General features: G+C 36.0%; 1 protein-coding gene across 3 annotated transcripts in view; it reads left to right on the plus strand.

The window, feature by feature from the left end:
• The window catches only part of Nipbl (NIPBL cohesin loading factor), a 148,076-nt gene extending 128,193 nt beyond the window's left edge, over positions 1–19,883 (plus strand). For all 3 annotated transcript variants that reach the window (XM_059276117.1, XM_059276116.1, XM_059276118.1), the window contains 13 exons: positions 679–893; positions 986–1,088; positions 1,859–1,957; positions 2,049–2,195; positions 3,245–3,379; positions 6,513–6,611; positions 7,839–7,892; positions 12,619–12,727; positions 14,130–14,266; positions 17,471–17,611; positions 17,811–17,904; positions 18,292–18,446; positions 19,501–19,883. In XM_059276117.1, coding sequence (XP_059132100.1) covers positions 679–893; positions 986–1,088; positions 1,859–1,957; positions 2,049–2,195; positions 3,245–3,379; positions 6,513–6,611; positions 7,839–7,892; positions 12,619–12,727; positions 14,130–14,266; positions 17,471–17,611; positions 17,811–17,904; positions 18,292–18,446; positions 19,501–19,620 — 1,608 coding nt within the window. In that variant the 3' untranslated portion in view covers positions 19,621–19,883. The remainder of the gene's footprint in view (positions 1–678; positions 894–985; positions 1,089–1,858; positions 1,958–2,048; positions 2,196–3,244; positions 3,380–6,512; positions 6,612–7,838; positions 7,893–12,618; positions 12,728–14,129; positions 14,267–17,470; positions 17,612–17,810; positions 17,905–18,291; positions 18,447–19,500) is intronic.
• The last annotated feature ends 218 nt before the right edge of the window (positions 19,884–20,101 follow it).

A 20,101-nucleotide genomic window follows, 5' to 3' on the forward strand; every position in this document is an offset into this window, starting at 1 on the left:
ATGAGTATAGGCCACCTGGTGCTGAAGATGATCTGTTAGCATGCAAAGCAGCTGTCAAATTCTTATATATGTGTACATACAGTTCTTTAAAAATGTATATTAAATAACATATCCAGAATATAACAGGCTGTGGTACAATTTGTACACTTTATAGGCCTGGCATAAGTTTATAAATAACACTGCACATAATGAGTTGTTTTCAATTTATTTTTTTAACGAGTGAAATAAAAGAGCTGCAATAACCTCTGTATTATTTTAGCTACCTAGTAGATATCCAGAAGTGCTTCAGTGCTGAATGTTTTAATGTATTTAAAACTTAGGTATTTCTTGCACAGAGAAGATAGGAGTTGAAAACAGATGGAAATCACTACATTTATTCTAAACTTCTCTAGTGGTCTTACCATCAGATCTTACTGAGCCATATGAAATGTCCTACTTTAAGTAGTTGATAGTAGTACTCTAGATTTAATATGGTCGTTTTTATTAAGTTAGTTTTTTACATTAACAGTTAAAGTTATAGTTAAATAACTATAAAAAGAAAATTCTGTAATCCAGGATATTTCTGTCTTTATATCTGCTTCCGTCCGATAGAGTTTGTTTCAAAGAAAACCTTAGTACTTCTATTCTATTAGAACTGTTACTAATGACATCAGCTAAATCTATCTAATGTCTTTCCAGTTTTCTCGTAAATTCTATATAGCCCAATGGTTCCGTGACACAACTCTGGAAACAGAAAAAGCAATGAAATCACAAAAAGATGAAGAATCATCTGATGGAACACATCATGCAAAAGAAATCGAGACAACTGGTCAAATAATGCATCGAGCTGAAAGCCGGAAAAAGTTCCTTAGAAGCATTATCAAAACCACACCGTCTCAGTTCAGCACATTAAAGTAAGATGCAAAGAGAAAATCTGTTAGATAAATATGTATCATAGCTATCCATTTACAAAGAACATATAAAATTGCAATGTTTTCTGTTGTAGGATGAACTCTGATACTGTGGACTATGATGATGCGTGCTTGATTGTTCGATACTTGGCCTCTATGAGGCCGTTTGCCCAGAGCTTTGATATTTATTTGACACAGGTAAATTGATTGATAGTTCTGATTGATTTTTTTATTCTGGTTACTTTTGGAGATCATGGACAGTATGTATTCATTGTTGAGTGTAGTTTTAAAGGATTGTGAAAACAGCATTTGTCTCTGTTCCATGTTGTTCGCATGTCTTTAGCTATGCCTACGCTCTACATACTGATTCTTGTCATACAAACAAATGGGCGTGTTTGAATGACATTATAAAAATAAATTGTTGGCCGGGCAGTGGTGGCGCACGCCTTTAATCCCAGCACTCAAGAAGCAGAGCCAAGAGGATCTTTGTGAGTTCGAGGCCAGCCTGGTCTACAGAGTGAGATCAAGGAAAGGCGCAAAGCTACACAGAGAAACCCTGTCTCAAAAACAATAAATAAATAAATAAATAAATAAATAAATAAATAAATAAATAAATAAATAAATGAATAAATAATGAAAAATAAATAAATAAATAAATAAATTGTTCCATTTTTAAGTCATGGCAAATAATACTGTCTTTGATAAAAATTACATATAAGGTTTTAGTGAAGCTTAATGTTCTTAAATGTATATACAGCAGTATGAATACTGAGGTAAAGGAAAGACCTCAAAATATAGAATGCTTTTCCATGTGTACTAGTCTCTGTTAAGATTTTGGACCAGTAAGATAATGTATAATTTTACTCACACATAATAAACAAAAGGTAGTGAGTAGTAGATTGTGTTCTTTTATATATATTCATGCTATTTGTTAAATTTTATGTATTATATTAATGTTTGCCTGGCAGATACTACGAGTTCTTGGTGAAAATGCAATTGCCGTGCGAACAAAAGCCATGAAGTGTTTATCTGAGGTTGTTGCTGTAGACCCCAGTATTCTAGCAAGGGTAAAAGCAAAAATATTCTTTCTTGCTTTTTTTATTGAAATGTGAAGATTATCTCTGCTACTACAAATGATATTCCCTCTCTCTTCTTTAGCTTGACATGCAGCGAGGAGTTCATGGACGATTAATGGATAACTCCACTAGTGTTCGAGAGGCGGCCGTGGAATTACTAGGTCGATTTGTCCTTTGTCGACCTCAGCTTGCTGAGCAGTATTATGATATGCTGATTGAAAGAATATTGGTATTTTCTTCTGTTTTATAGTAATTTAAGAATATAATTTGCCTTAAACATCACTAAATTAATCTTAAAAGTATAAATACCAATTACAATTTTATATTGCCTAATCTGTGGACTATAGCATCATTCTAAAGAAGGTTATGCTTTCAAGAGGCAGGCTATTCAATATTATGAAGCCAATTGTTGGTGAAAATAAGATCTATTTTTCAATTACTGTTATACCAATTTTTAATGAGTAATTGATAGTAATTATGTATGATAGTTAACTGGTTTTGGAGAATACTCTAGAATAATTATCATTGTAGAGTGAGTGTGTGTCTATCCCTCTCTCCATCTGAGAATTATTTTCATGACAGGCACACCACAAGCATATTGATTTGTTATAGAACTACACATTAATGCATTAGCACACAAAATTCTGTAACACTTCAATGACAAATATTTATTACCATTAGTATAGTACAAGAGTAGTTAGTGCCGAAAGTTTTACTTGATTTATCTTAAACACTTTGTTGTCCACATCATAGATAGCATTTCATATGCTATTGAAGTACCAGACAGTATTCTAAAAGTTTTATCATCTTATTCAAATCTGGTGAATTTATTCTCTGGTCTTGAGTTCATTACTAAGTGTATATGCTTCCATGTTATATCATATTTAAAAAGTAAGGACAGTAGCCGGGCAGTGTGGCACATGCCTTTAATCCCAGCACTCGGGAGGCAGAGCCAGGCGGATCTCTGTGAGTTCGAGGCCAGCCTGGGCTACCAAGTGAGTTCCAGGAAAGGCGCAAAGCTACACAGAGAAACCCTGTCTCGAAAAACAAAAAAAACAAAAAAAAAAACAAAAAACAAAAAACAAAAAAAAAAAAAAAGTAAGGACAGTAAACTAAATGTCATATTTATAACATGAAGAGTAAATGTGTAACATAATTTTCATTTAACAAATAGGGATTATAATGCTTATAAGAAATATTTAACTTCATTTTGTCAAATTTCACACACTTAAGACATCTGAATTTTCCTAACATTTGAAAATATATTTTTGTCCTTAGGATACTGGTATCAGTGTCAGGAAAAGGGTAATAAAGATTTTAAGAGACATCTGTATTGAACAACCAACATTTCCAAAAATTACAGAAATGTGTGTAAAAATGATTCGTAGAGTCAATGATGAAGAGGGCATTAAGGTAAGATGAAAATTTCTTTTTCATTAATATTTACAGTAATTTAGGTACTTACTGAATCTAATTTTTTATTTTGTTTCTAGAGTTTATATTAATAAAATATAAATATATAAATAAATATAATCTTTCCCTACCTATTCAACCATTACAATATTTGTGTATTTAACTATAGAAACTATTCTATCCGGGGCTGGAGAGAGGGCTCAGAGGTTAAGAGCACTGACTGCTCTTCCAGAGGTCCTGAGTTCAATTCCCAGCAACCACATGGTGGCTCACAACCATCTGTAATAACCATCTGGTGCCCTCTTCTGGCCTGCAGTCATACATGCTGTATACATAATAAATCTTTTAAAAAAAAAAAACAAAAAAAGTATTCTATCCAAAGAGATTACAAGGTTATCTGGATTTTTAAATAGTACATTGATTTTCAGTTACAGACTTCCCTACAGCCTATATGGCATTTTCTTAATTGAGATTCCTTCTCTCAGATGTCTTTAGCTGGCGTCTAGTTGACATAAAACTATCCCACGTAATTGATCCCTTGTCAGCTTGACATGCAAACAAATCACTGTAAAGCCACAACTTTTCCTTTCTTGTTCATCCTCAAGATCATACATTAATATAAACCTCACAATATGAAGCATTTTATAAACTTAAAAAGTCCCAACTGGGCGGTGCTGCACACCTTTAATCCCAGCACTCTGGAGACAGAGGCAGGTGGATCTCTGTGATTTCGAGGCCAGCCTGGTCTACAGAGCAAGTTCCAGGACAGCCAACACTACACTGAGAAACCCTGTCTCGAAAAAACAAAAAAAAGTCCCACATTCTTACAAATTCAAACATTTTAAAAATTTAGTCTATTAAAAAAAAAAAGTCTCTTAAAATAGCAAGTCTCTCAACCATGGGCTCCGATAGAATCAAAATTAAGTTAAATACTTTATTTCAAGAGGGAAAAAACCAAGGCACAATTGCAGTCAGATAAATTCAGGAACCAGACTCCAAATAGTGTAAATCACTTAATGTCCAATATCTGGGATTCACTCACAAATGTGGGCTCCTCCAAAGGGCCTGGGTCACTTCTTAGGCTCCACACTGCAATAGCTTGTCTTCAAGACTCAGGCTGGCTCCTCTCCAGGGCTGCTGCTGTTCTTGGCTGTCATCCCATGGTACTGGCATTTCAAAATACTGGACCTTCTACTGCAACTGGACTGCACTTTAACTAATAGCCTCTCGTGGGCCCTCTTCACGATGCCACGCCTCAACCTTTCTCCATGACCCCTTCAGTTCTGGGGCTTCCACTGCTACTCAGGCTGCACCTTCACAGTGGCCTCTCCTGACTTCTCACAGTGCCAAGCCTCAGCTGCTCTCCATGACCCCTTCATGCCTTCAAAACCAGTACCACCTGGGAGACTCTTAGACATGACCAAGTTTGTCTGCCGGCACAAGGTACAACCTTGGCCACCTCTGAACACAGCTTGTGTGTGCTGACTCTGAGAAAAGACTTCCCACAAAATTTCACTTCAGTGATGCTGATCCCTTCTTAATCATTTCCAATTTTTCTGCTCAAGCTAACCAGCATCTATTGTCCCAATAGAGCAAAGGTTTTTCTCCAGTGGTTCTGGTATCTTGTTAATCACAGCTAGCCAGAATCATAAATTCTTAACTCTAAATAGCAAATGGCTCTGATAGAGTCATTAAGGGACTTACAAACTTCCTTCTGGAGCTTAACAACCCAGGCCTCCGTTTTTTGCATTGCTCTCAATATTCTTCAGTCTCCCACAAAAGAACTTACCAAGCTTCGAACACTCAGTGGTTTTGCTTGCCCAAAAAAAAGTCCTTCCACAATCCTCCCAAAAATAACATGGTCAGTCTATGACATCAGTGGCCCACTATCCTGTTAACTGATTTCTGTATTAGTTAGGGTTACTCTTGCTATGATGAAACATCACGAACAACTTCATATCACTGTTCATCATTGGGAGAAGTCAGGACAGGAACTCAAACAGGGCTGGAACTTGGAAGCAGAAGCTAATACCGAGTCCATGGAGGGGTGCTTGCTCCCTCTGGCTTGCTCAGCCTACTTTCTTATAGATTTCAGGACTTAAGAGGTGGCTGCACCCACAATGGGCTGGGCTCTCTCCACCAATCAATCACTAATTAAGAAAATGCCTTGCAGCTGGATCTTATGGAGGCATTTTTCTTCATTGAGGTTCCTTCCTCTCAGATGACTTTAGCTTGTGTCAAGTTGACATAAAACTACCCAGCACAAGTTTCTGCCTTTAAAGCAATAAAAGGGAGCTGCATAGATAGCAGTGAGTAAGAGTATTTGTTCTTCAAGCATGAGGACCCGAGTTCAAATCTCCAGCACCCACATTAAAAGCTAGACATGGCCACATGTGCCTGTACCTAGCATTGGGCAGGTGGAGACAGGCAGATTCTGAGGGCTTGCTAGTTAGCCAGCCTAGCCAAAACAGCAAGCTTCCAGTTCAGTGAGAGCTCATGTCTCAAGACAGCTATGTGGAAAAATGATAGCTGTAAACACCCTGATGACCTGCTGTGGTCTCTTATGTGCACTCATGAGCATACACACTCACATATGTATATGCGTACAGCACACACACACACACACACAAAATAAATTTAAAAAACAATAAAAGTGCTTTTAGTCTGATCAAAAACATTTCAGGGGCTGGAGAGATGGGTCGACAGTGTGCTTGCTACTCTTGCAGAAAACCCAGGTTCAATTTCCAGCACCCATACCAGGTGGCTCACAGCCACCTGCACTCTAGCTCCAAAGGATCCAACGCCTCTGGCTCCTACAGGCACTTGCACATAGGAAATGCACATCTACACAGGCACACATACATAAATATGTGTGAAAAGAATTTTGAAAGTATTTTATGCAGAAGCTATAGGTTAAACATAGTATTGCCCATCATCACCAGTTTGAAAAAGTTCATAATTTGGGAAATCAGTTGGTCATTTTAATCATGAATAAATTTATAATAAACTCCTGAAAATTTATTTTTTAGCTAGCTGTAGCTTTGTGTTGGGCCTTAATGGGAATTTGCAATTAAAAATTTGCCATTTTTGTTGTTAGTAATTGACTGGGTTTCTTTTCTTTTTTTTTTCCTAGAAATTAGTAAATGAAACATTCCAAAAACTCTGGTTTACTCCAACTCCACATAATGACAAAGAAGCAATGACAAGGAAAATCTTAAACATCACTGATGTGGTAAGAACAGTGGACACGAGTGTGCGCTTACTGAGTGCAAAGCTAGCTGAAGTCCACCGCATCTTAGGAAGGCAGAGGCAGTGATGAAACACCTGCCGTACCTGGTGTTAGTGCAGCTTCCAGGGTTCCGGGAGCTTCTCCTGGGGTTGAAGAAAAAAGGAAAAGGATGTTTGCACAGGGCTCTGCTTCTTGATACTCATATGTAGAAGCATTGATGTTGAAGTTTTCTGTACTTCCATAATTGAAAAAGGAAGAGAGAAAGAAGAGGACAGCTGTGTACTGCTGCACTAGCAACCTGCAGATAACATGCGAGTAGTTTAGGTTTTAACACGGAAATGAGCTGTAATTTGCTGATGTGTGTTGAATATTAGCAATTTTATAGACTCAGTGACACAGTAAAGCTATTGCTTAAAGGGTTAAGGAATAAATATTTTTATTTTCATTTTTTGAAACCTCACAGATTTTTCTGATAGAGCATGGCATAAGCTATTTTTTTTTATGATTTGATACCATCTTAGTCTTTTTAATATTATACTAATTTCTTTAATGTTTTCCATATTGGCAAGTGTTTGAGTTACTGGAAAAAAGTTTACTTTAAATATAACCTTTCGGGGTTGGGGATTTAGCTCAGTGGTAGAGCGCTTGCCTAGCAAGTGCAAGGCCCTGGGTTCGGTCCTCAGCTCTGAAAAAAAAAAAAAGACAAAAAATAATAATAAAAATATAAGCTGGGCGGTGGTGGCGCACGCCTTTATTCCCAGCACTCGGGAGACAGAGCCAGGCGGATCTCTGTGAGTTTGAGGCCAGCCTGGGCTACCAAGTGAGTTCTAGGAAAAGGCGCAAAGCTACACAGAGAAACCCTGTCTTGAAAAACCCAAAAAAAAATTAATAATAATAATAATAATAATAAAAATAAAAATATAACCTTTCAAATTAAAAAAGTAGGCATACACTTCATGTTACAGCATAACTAAAATGTCTGCTTTAAAATAAATGTCTTTTCTTTTTTTTTTTTTTAAATAAAATTTTAACATTTCCCCTTCCCTTCTTCCCTCCAAACTTTCCCCTATACCCCTCATTGCTATCTTTAAATCCATGGCCTCTTTTTGCATTGTTATTACATGTATGTATATGTATGCATACATATTCCTAAACATAACCTTTCAGTCTTTATAATGTTACTATAAATGCCTTATTTTAGTAGTTTGATTGACTTTCTTTTCACTGTAGGTTGCAGCATGTAGAGATACTGGATATGATTGGTTTGAGCAACTCCTTCAAAATGTGAGTGTAATTTTGATGACATGAAATTTAGTAAAGGGTCTTTATCATTTTAAAAATAACTTTTCAGGGCTGGAGAGATGGCTCAGTGGTTAAGAGCACTGGCTGTTCTTCCAGAGGTCAATTCCCAGCAACCACATGGTAGCTCACAGCTGTCTGTAATGGGATCTGATGCCTTCTTCTGGCATGCAGGTATACATGCAGATAGAGCACCATATACATAAAATAAATAAATAACTCTTAAAAAATAAATAAAAATAAACTTTTCAGTTCTTCCTTAAATATTTGTGTTTAGTAGAAGAAGCTTACTTCAGTATGTTAAGCTATGTGCTTTAATTTCCGTATTAAGTCAGTTATCAAGTTGACTGCTAAAAATGTTTTCTGAATTACTAATTAAAGTTGTAGCTCCACTTTCAGACATTTTTTTCTTATCCCTTTAATGTTGAGCAGTGGTTCTCAACCTTCCTAATCCTGCAACCCCTTAATACAGTTCTTCATATTGTGGTGATCCCCAACTGTAAAATTATTTCATTACTATTTCAGAACTATAATTTTGCTGCTGTTATGAATCTTAATATGTAAATATCTATTATGTGTGATATCTGATAGGCAACCCCTGTGAAAGGGTCATTTGACCCCACATCCCAAGGGGTTGCGACCCACAGGTTGAGAACCACTGGTCTAGAGACTACTCATCAGATCTTTAAATAAAAATAACATTAAATACATAATTATTTGGCATATTACAAAATATATAGACTTTCTTTTAGTAGTATAAAATTAAACCACAATTTGGACTTTTAGAAATGTTCAAATCGGCGTATTCATCTCCCAACTGTAATAGTTACTAGTATTTTCAGTCTTTTTTAGAAGTTGGCAGCATGTGTGGAGCTAGAAAAGAATGGTAGGTGGCCTGTCATTCTCCACCTTATTCTCTGAGACTCTCACTGAATATGAAGTTTACTGGTTTGGCTAGGCTAGCTAACCAGCAAGCTCCCAGTACCCACCTCTTTCTGCTTCTCAGTGCTGGGGTTCCAGACAGCAGCCATTCCCAAGTTTTATGAGGGTCCCAAGGATTTGAACAAACGCTCTTTCCCACTGAGTTATTTTTGGAGGCAGTATCTCACTTTATTCCTAAGGATTGCTCTCAAAACTCTAGACTCAGTGATACTTCCACTTCTGCCTACCCATCAACTCTTCTTTCATCTGTCTTTCCTCCATCCCTCTTTCTTTCATGGCAGTGGGGGGGAGGGCACATGCATGCATGTGTGCACGCATGTACAGGCCAGATGAGAGCATTGGGTCCCCTGAGGCTAGTATTACAGGTGCTTGTGATTTGGAAGAACAGTAAGTGCTCATAAACTCTGAGCTATCTCTCCAGCCCCAGACGCAGAAACTTTGTTACACGTGACAGAGACCTAACCTCTCTGCAACTGTGTATGCATACATTTCTAGAGGAAACAGGAAGAGCTTAAGGAGTGGCCGCTGGGACTCTCAGGCATTCTAAAGTCAAGACTATACAGCACACCTACCGTTTCCATACTTCCAGACATTCATGCATATGTTCCATTTAACAGCTTTCAGAAATTTATATATATACATACATGCAGGCAAAACACTCATACACATAAAATAATAAATAGATCTAAATAAAAAATAATTTGTGTCTGTAAACCCTGCCACTCAGTGAGAATAGGTTACAGGCTGTGCCTTTCTACTCTAGAAATCTAAACTCTGAAGTACTTCCAAGTTTGAAATATTTGAGCACCGAGATGACTTCTGCAAATTGAAAATTCCACACCTGATCTCATTTGACAGCCAAACGCACACAAACTAAAATTACCTTTAAGCAATTTATATAAGGAGTATATGAAACTTAAATGAGTTTCCTATTTAGATCTCTGTCCTTTGCCCAAGCATCTCCTTTGTGTTGTATGTAAATAACCTAAAAATCTAGAAGACTTCAAGTCTCAAGCATTTCACATCAGCGTTTCACATGTACAGTCACTTTGGAAAAGATTATTTCAAGTATACACCACTGAAAACTGACTTCATCTACACACAGAAGAGTGGCTAGATGGCTTGTGGCATACAAAGAAGACCGCTAAATAGCAGTGAAGTGATAAAACTGACTATCTGCAACAACCCCAATTCAAGTTAGGTCATAATGTTGAGTAAAAACGCAAGACCCAAAACACTAACCAAATTACATTTTTGAAGATGAAAATTTAAATTAAAAAAAAAAAAAAAGCTACCAGGACAAAGCATGGTGGTGCACACCTTTAATCCCAGCACTCAGGAGGCAGGAGCAGGCAGATAGATCTCTGTGAGTTCAAGGCCAGCCTGGTCTACATAGTGAGTTCCAGGACAGCCAGAGCTCCATAGTGAGATCCTGTGTCAGAAAAAGATAACAACAACAACACTGCCACCGTAGGCATTTCTTTATGCAAGGGAATAATAAAATTTCCCGAGTTATTTCATAGGATAAGAAAGCAAATACCTTGGTAGATACAAATTACTGGAAATATTCTTGAGTTGGGTTTTATTCTTTATAATTAATATATTAATGTATTCTTTATAATTAATATATTAAATCACATACCAGTCAGCAGTGATAGTGTCATGAACCAAAATTTATAATAAGTTATTTTGCATGTACTTGATGCCTTAGAGAGGAAAAAGGAACAAGAAATAGTTTGGGGTAGCTGCATTGCTTTATGTAAACCAAACTAGAGTATGATATTGGTAGCTGTGCTTAAGAAAGTGAATTGTAGCTTGAATCAAGGAAAATTTGCTGTTTATAATTGAAAATTGGGGCTGTCTTTTATTTATCTTTTAATTGAACAATGATGCTGTGCATATTTCATATTGTTCTGGTTGCTGTCACTCATTTTAAACTATCTAGGTGATTTTTTTTTTTTACTTGAGGGCAGTTTTATTAACATTTGAGAGAAAAACAGCAGGAAATATGCAGAAGGATCTCTGAGTTCAAGGACAAACAGGGCTACATAGACAGATGGGGTGGGGTGGACCAAAAGGAAGGAAAGGAGCCATGTCTTAAATTAGGGTGCATGGAAGCCTACAGGTTTAGCAGTGGGGCTTAACAGGCAGCTTCATGGCAAGGAGAAGAGGGATAGCTTCTGAAAAGATTAAGGAAGACCAGAATAGTCAGAAAAGTCCATAATGCTCAGACTTGGTCCAGTAAAACAAAAAAAATTTTTTATTTAAAGATGGAAAGGGAAGCTGTGTGGTGGCAGCACATGCCTTTAATCCCAGCACTCAGGAGGCAGAGGCAGGCAGATCTCTGTGAGTTCGAGGCCAGCCTGGTCTACAGAGCGAAATCCAGGATAGGCACCAAAACTACACAGAGAAAGCCTGTCTCAAAAAAAAATAAAATAAAATAAAAGAGGAAAGGGAAGGTTAGAAAAATACCTGAGCAGTTAAGAGTACTTATTGTTCATAACAGAGGACCTGGGTTTGATTCTCAGCAGCCACATGGCGATCACAACCACCGATAACTCAGGTCCCTAGAGATCCAACACCCTCTTCTGACCTCCGTTGGTACCACGCATGCACTTGGTGCACAAACGTACATGCAAGCAAAACTCATACATAAAATAAAAATAAATAAATAAATAAATAAATAAATAAATAAATAAATAAATAAATAAATAAATAAATAAATAAAACAAAAAAGAAACTTACACTTTTCTGCATTAAGACTCAGAAAAGCAGTAGGGCAGTGGTAGTGCATGCCTGTAATCACAACACTCAGGAAGCAGAGACAGGTGTGAGTTTGAGGCCAACCTGGTCTACAAATTGATTTCCAAGACAGCCATAGCAATAAAGAGAAACGGTCTCAAAAAAACAAATGAAAAAGACTCAGAAAAGTTGGCAACCTAGCAATATAGTGCTCTTTGTAAACATCCATGCATCTTGTAGTGAAAGTTTAAAGTCATGCATTTTGACAATGGGAATACTGAAGTTTTGTTTTACTTCATTTTAGTTCCTCTCATATGAGCCACTCGTGACTTGTTGCAACTCTGTCAGACACACGGAGATAGAATGTTTATGTTAGTACAGAAAGTTAGGTCTGATAGCTCTGGAAAACTCTCCACAGAAATGGAATGCACCTTTCTTTTAATATCCCTAGAAATATTCAGCTAATTATTATTGACAAAACAGATATGCCTTCAGTCATTTTTTCCAGTGACCTATGATTATAAGATTGGATTGGTTTTACTTTTTTACTATAGGTAAGCTTACCTCCATCCTCTTTATTGTTCTTCATAGTATTTTTAAGCTCATCGTCTTAATCCTTTGGCAAAGAATGAAGCAGAAAAAGAATCTGCCAAAGAATATGCCATTATGTTTTATAATTGCAAGGCTTAAGGTGTAATTCAGATACAATTGTTAATTATTTAAAATAATTCAGCTACCATCAGATAGTGGTTCTGTGGTCTTGGCTGGCATGAGAGTAAAAAGTTTTCCTGCATCTCTCCAGTGTTGGGCCCTGCGCACAGCAGTTTAAATACTTTGTCCTAGAATTGTTGACTTTGCAAATGCTGATTTATAAGATATTTTAAAATATGTCATGAATTTTTGCTTTGTCTTTTAATATTAAGAACTAAAAAACAAAATGCTTATTGATATTTAATGCATGAACATTATCACTATTGCCTGATAAATAATTTTACTGGGATTTTTTTTTATATGTATACATATATAGTTGTTGAAGTCTGAAGAGGATTCTTCATATAAACCTGTGAAGAAAGCTTGTACTCAACTTGTTGATAACCTAGTTGAGCATATTCTTAAATATGAGGAGTCTCTAGCCGGTAAGACATTTTATATATTGGTCCTTAATTAATTTTATGAGATTTTTAAGTATTAGCCCCTTTCTCAGTTTTACCTCTGGATTTGCTTGCCTGATAACTAACTGCATCACTTTTAAGAGTAATTTGAGTTTCATGATATAAATTTCTGTTTGATTATTCATTTTAGATTATGTTGTAAGATTGCCTAGATCAAACTATAATAAACGCATAAATCTTATCTCTTCTACATATCTCTCATATGTATTTTAGATATTGAATAAAAATGAAGTCCACAGCCCAATATGCTTTTTAATGGCATCACAAAAGTATTTGGTATTATTTAAATTATAGAAAACTTTCAAAGAAATTGTAGTAGCCATTAAAATGTTGTTAAAATATTATACTACCTTTCTAATATTCTTTCTAGTTGTTTACAAAATTTTCTCAATATTTAATGTTTAATTTATTAAAATTTCTCAATCTTAATTTCTAATCTATTGGAATTTTTAATGTAAGTTAAGTACTTAATATTTTATATTATCAATTATATTATGTCAGTCACAAATCTGAAGTCTTCTTTTATGAAAAATTGTACAAAAAAGATAGTATAATTGGTACCTATTACTTAAAAGCACAGACTATTAATATTACTTCCCATTTCCTGATGTACGTAATGAGGAGCAGCAATAGACCTCAGTTATTCAATTGAAGGACCAACTTCCTCTAGTGGAGATGTCGCTTACGGCCCCTAAAGGAATTGTAGATATCCTTTCTTTTCTTACACAGGGCTTATTGTTGTTTTTCTTTAAATTTTTCTCATTTTTCATGTGTGCATTTTTTCCTTTTCTATTTTTCTCATCGTAGACTTTATTGGTGTTATTAATATCTGTTAATGTTCAACATTGTTAATCATCTTTTAAAAAGTGTATTTTTTAAGAACCAAAGTATCTCCTAACTGGCCTCATTTGAACAGTATTTTGTGTAACTGCATAGAACCTTGATCGACATTCTCTTTGTCATTTCCATAATTTAACATTCTCACCAGTACTCTTTAAATACAGTATCACATAGCTAAGTTGGTTTTGTCTTCTCTCATTTGTTTTCCTGTATTCACTTCCGTTTATAGACAGAACCAACTTATTCCCAAAGACTCTCCCTGAACTTTCCAACTTCATTGTCCTTTTAAACTCGGTCATACCCCTTACAGTGGAACTTGTCTTTCTTAGTAAGACCTCTGTACTTGGTCTTCATTGTGTAATGTTGTGCCCAAAAATGAAATACGGGTAGTCTAGTGCCATAAGGAGTACTGATGCATTTTAATAAGGCCCATACTGGATCTGTTAGGTTGAGTGAATTCAGTAATTGTCTGTCTGATTTTCTCTACTTTGTCTTATTTTAGTGTCTTATTTTTCTATTGTTTCAGATTCAGACAATAAAGGTGTGAATTCTGGAAGATTAGTAGCTTGTATAACCACTTTGTTCTTATTCAGCAAAATAAGACCCCAACTCATGGTTAAACATGCCATGACTATGCAACCGTACCTTACCACTAAATGTAGTGTAAGTATAAATGCTGTCTTTTTAGTTGGTTGGTTGGTTGGTTTTTTCAAGACAGGGTTTCTCTGCCCAGGCTGTCTTGGAACTCACTCTGTAGAAATCCGCCTGCTTCTGCCTCCCGAGTGCTGAGATTCAAGGCATGTACCACACACCCAGCATGTGTTGTCTTGTTTGTTTTTTCTTGCATACAGCAGGTACTAAGTACTTTAAATTTAGAATTCATGTGTACTGCACATTCTCAATGACAGATAATCTGTATCATTGACTCAGATTTACATTCTAATGCTTGTTACAAGTTATCTAAAAACATCAACAATTAAAATCCAGGCTCTATTTCTCTGTTAGTTCTTAATCTACCCCCTTTGTAACTGTTTAATAAATGTTGTAGCTCTTGTTAAGACCTAAAAATGAATAAAGCAGAAATTGTAATTTGAAGAAACTTACTAGATTTTGGATTCTTAATTTGTAACTCATTTGTCTCTCATAATATATTTTATTACTTTTATTATAAAGCAATATGTTGAATATGGAACATCTAGTATCATATTAGAGACATTGATGTATTAACATGCTATGTTCTAAAATAATGAAATTCACAAAATGTTTCTTAAATAAAAATAATAGTGTAAATCAAATGAGATTTTTTAGATGAGATGTATAACAGCATAGTAAATTGTGATTTCTTACATATGCTAAATTTTAAAATGTTCTAGAAACTTACAGCTCTTACTTTTCTTGTGTACTGCATTCTAAAGATCTAACTTTAATAGTTTTCTCTACTAGATTTGTTTTTCTTCTGTTATCAGGTGTTAAGCAATTTTCTCTTAATTTGTAAGTTCCATGAGAACCTCGGGGCTGCCTGAGAAGTTTTAAGGATCAAGAAAAGTAATAGAGAATAAGAAATTATATATTATATAAGTTATATATAATATATATATATTATATATATATAAATATATATATAATATATATATATTATTTCCAAGACACTAATTCCATCTAGGAGCCTATTGTAGATCCAGAAATAACTTAGCTTCATATATAATCTGTAGCTAATCGTTAGCTCATGTCTGCTTAACTCTGTGATCAGATACTTTGGAGAACTTTATATGCATTGTCTCATTTACTTTGTCAAACACTAAAATCCTTAATCCTAAAGAAAGGAAACTAAAGCATAGAAAATATAAATAGCTTACTTCGTGTCACATAGCTCTTCAGTGCCATCAGTATAATTTAGTGCCATACTCTCCCTCTAGAATCTGGATAATATAAACATACTCTGACACACTTTGAAACATTGTTGCATCATTTTATTGAGCAGATTCTCCTGACACACACTTTGAAACGTTGTTGCATTTATTGAACAGATTCTCCTGATACACACTTTGAAACATTGTTGCATTCATTTTATTGAGCAGATTCTGACATACACTTTGAAACATTGTTGCATTCATTTTATTGAGAAGATTCTCAGGAATAGGTTCACTAGGACATTGGAAAAATTTTGGGTTTTTCTGTTTGCTTCTTCATGGACTTTGTTTTATTTTTTACTTGATATTTGAGAGATCATTAGACATGATCTTAAGCTGTTTTGAAAGGCAGTGCATAACTATTGAGATCATTTTTGTACCCTTTGCTAATCTAACGGGTAAAGGAATAATTCCTTGTTGCTCCACTTCTAAGAAAGTTAAGCATTTTTCATATTGACTAGTTGGCCTTCTTTTTCTTTAAATTGGCTACTCATATAGTTATCCTATTTTCTTTGAATTGTGTGACTTCTTTCAAAGTTTGAAAATTCTTTAAGTAATTTAAACATTTTAGATATTTACCAGGCATAGTGGTGCACGCCTTTAATCCCAGCAATCTGGAGGCAGAGGCAGGCAGGTGTTTGAATTCAAGACCAGCCTGCTCTACATAGAAAGTTTCAGGATACCTAGGGCTCTATGGAGAGGCTTTGTCTCAACAACAACAACAAAAAAAAAAATTAAGAAAGTTTTTGGCCAGTAAAGTAATTTATCCAAAACAAATACCAGTTATCTTTTGCTTGGCTAGATTAAAGGCATATGTACAAAACCTTCTTTCCCTTTACAACCTGCCCCCCAAAGCTAGTAATGTTTCTTTTAGAGAGAGAATTAGCTGATTAGAGGACAAGTGGGAAAAAGTTTGTGTTAGAGCTGCAGAGATGCTCTGTGCTTAAGAGCATTTGCTGATGTTCCAGAAGACCCAGGTTCAGTTCCCAGCACCCATATGGTGGCTAAAAACTATCTGTGACTCCAGTTCCAGGGTATCCAGTGCCCTCTTATGACCTCCATGGGCAATAATCATACACATACAAACATATAGGCAAAATTCTGATACACATAAATACAATCAAAATTTTTTCATATGCTTATTTTATAATCAAAAAAATTTGTAAGTATAAAATTAAAAATACTTCTAGCTAGTTCTGGGATAATAAATATGTTTATTAAATATATTTAACACAGCATTTCTCAACTCCAGCACTGACAGAGCTGGATAGTTCACTGTTGGTAAGAGCTCTCTCTTGTTGTCTTGTGGAATGTTCAACAGCATCTTTTGATCTCTGTCCAGTAAATTCCACCTCCCACAGTGACAACTGGAAATGCTCCTAGCATTGCAGAATACTTGTAGGTAGAGAATGGAGAACACAGTCACCCACAGTTGAGAACTGTTAAGTTTTAACCTTCTTGATGAAGGTTAAAACTTAAATTAAAACTTAAAAGGTGCCAGTCTCTATAAAATATTCCATACTATTTAAATATTTTGTTTAAAATTGACTTATATTTTGTTTTGAGGGGGAAATGTGGAGCTGAAGAGATAGTTCAGCAATTAAGAGTACCAGCTACAAGCAACATGGTATACACGCATACATACATTCAGGCAAACAATCATACTCATAAGATAAAAATAAAGGAAATCCCAAGATTGTTTTAAGTGTGACAGCTTTAACATTATTAAGTGCCCCGAGGTCACATGGTAAGTTATTGTTAGAGCTAGAGTGCAGACTGGTGATAATCTCTCAGCTGCTGCTGCTTTCATACTTGGGTGGAGAGTTCCTTTCTAGTACTAGTTAACATTTCAACTGTAACTTTACATACATAATGCTCTATTCTTATACTCCAGACATAAAGCTGTATATGGCTTCTTAAGTTTTAGATATTCATAAGGTATTCATTTTCTTCTCAGACGCAAAATGATTTCATGGTTATCTGCAATGTTGCAAAAATCCTTGAGTTAGTTGTACCACTGATGGAACACCCAAGTGAAACTTTCCTTGCCACTATTGAAGAAGATCTGATGAAGCTGATCATTAAATATGGCATGACTGTGAGTAGTTTACCATCTCTGTATTGTAGTGTGTAAGACACAGATGAAGGTTTGTAGCATATTGCTATATAATATATCAGAGTTAAGTCCCAAGATCTTTTATTATATTTTAAGACAAGTATATAAGAAAGAAAAAATGATCATATATTTCAACTGTTTTAGTTTTTATTTAAAGAGTAACATTCTCTCTCTCTTTTAGGTAGTACAGCATTGTGTGAGCTGTCTTGGGGCTGTTGTAAATAAAGTGACGCAGAATTTTAAATTTGTGTGGGCCTGTTTCAATAGATACTACGGTAAGTTCAGTGCCTGGGCTTTCTAATTATTTGCTGCTAAGTTCTGCAAGTGTATCTGCATCATTAACATATCTGATAAAGGAGAGCAGTGAGGAAATAAGTGTGTTCTCCAGCATCCACACTTAGAAGTTCTCTATGATCTTTGGTATTCTCATTAGTTCGAAAGTTTCTCCCTTTAAAGTGATAAGTTTTCTGGCTGCTATATAAAGTACAATTTTAATATTTTTTTTCTTACATTGTTTTAGCTCTAAATGATCCACACATATTATAAATGTATTTAATACTTAAAACCTTTAGTGAAAGTTAACTATATTTTATTAGTAATTGTTTAAACATAATTCAAAGATAAAGAGATTACTGTAAATAACTGCTATTTATCTTTACTAGGTGCCATTTCGAAATTAAAAAGTCAGCATCAAGAAGACCCAAATAACACTTCACTTTTAACAAATAAACCAGCACTTCTTAGGTCCCTCTTCACTGTTGGAGCACTCTGTCGGCATTTTGATTTTGATCTGGAAGATTTTAAAGGCAACAGTAAGGTAAAGATCCCAGTGTTACTTAGTGTGCTGTAAAACACAGTCCTGTGACCCTGAGCTAAGAATCAGTATAATGACTTGGAAGGAAGAAGGAAACACTAGAGAAATTTACTGAGACTTTTGGAAAGAGCTGGTCCAAGCATGATCTCTAGACTTCCTGCTGATCTGTGAGCAATTTCTTACTGGTCTGTGACAGATTGAAAGTTTCCACAACCAATTGTATCAGTTCGTTAACATAGGCATACTTTAGAACAGCAAGTTGTAGCACATACTTGTCACAGACTATCACATCAAATGCCACTATTCTAAAGTAAATGGAGAGACTGGAAAAGTGGCTCAGCAGCTAAAAGCACTGTCTGCTCTTCCAGAGGACCTAAGTTTGGTTCCCAGCACCCACATGGCAGCTCACAACCTTATGGAACTCTAGTTCCTGGGGATTTGACACCCACTATGGCCTCTGCAGGCACCAGGCACACACATGATGCACAATCATACATGCAGACAGAACACCCATGGAATTGATTTTTTTTCCTCCCAGTGCTGTGAATCAAACCTAGCGACTTGCATTTGCCAGGCCAGTGCTCTGCATCTGACCAACATCCACTGTAAAGTTCACATGAAAATTCTCCTTGTTGCCCCCCCCCCCATAGCTGGGAATTGAGGGCCAGTAAGATGGCTTAGCAGGTAAAGGAACTTGCACATAGACTGATTACCTGAGGTCCATCCCTAGATCCTACAGGGTGACAGGAAAGAACTAAGTCCTTAGAATTAATTTTTCTGGCTTCCACACCACACCTCCACACAGGCACTATGGGGCCTGCACATTCTCAATCTCTCTCTCTCCTCTTCCTCTCTCTCTCTCTCTCTCTCTCTCTCTCTCTCTCTCTCTCTCTGCCTTCCTCCTTCTCCATCCCTCTATTTCTGTCCCTCCCTCCCTTTTTTTTTCTCTTCCTTTCTCCCTCCCCCCCCCCTTCCTCTTTCTTACACATACTTGAGAACTTACTCTGACATTGAGTATTCTTCTTGAATACCTTTAATATGCACCCCCCCCCCTTAGGTTAACATAAAGGATAAAGTACTTGAGCTGTTGATGTATTTTACGAAACACTCAGATGAAGAAGTACAAACAAAAGCCATCATTGGTCTAGGTAAGTCTAAATTTTTTAGTAGTTTTTAGCTCTTTGAGGGGGTGGAGTAAGCTTTTTGACTATTGTGAGTCAAGTTGTTGGTTTATTTAGACATATTTCTATTGGCTGTGTGATCTGATGTGGAGAATGAAGAACTGGGGTTTAAGAAACCTGAATTCTGTCCATGTTTTAGCCTGTGGCCTTTCTGGGTAACTAATCAGGCCACTTGTCCCTTGGTCAGTTTCTTGGTCAGTAAAGTGGAGATAACAGTACTGTGTCCCACCCCTTCTTCCTAGAGCTAGCTTAAGAACACTGACTGGGGCACTGTAGTCCTAAGGACATAGTGAAAGTTTTGTGCATTTTGCATTTCTTAAAATGGTTTTTTTCGTGCAAATAATGTTGTTACATGTATCTGCCACTTGTTAATCGACAGTCTATGTAGACTTAATTATAGGAACAGTTGGGATGCATACCTGGTCCATGTTCCTTTTCCAGAAGCCCTAGTGTAATAAAAACATGTTTTGCAAGCAA

The sequence above is a fragment of the Peromyscus eremicus genome, chromosome 11 (assembly GCF_949786415.1).
Source record: "Peromyscus eremicus chromosome 11, PerEre_H2_v1, whole genome shotgun sequence".
Classification (NCBI taxonomy): Eukaryota; Metazoa; Chordata; class Mammalia; order Rodentia; family Cricetidae; genus Peromyscus; species Peromyscus eremicus.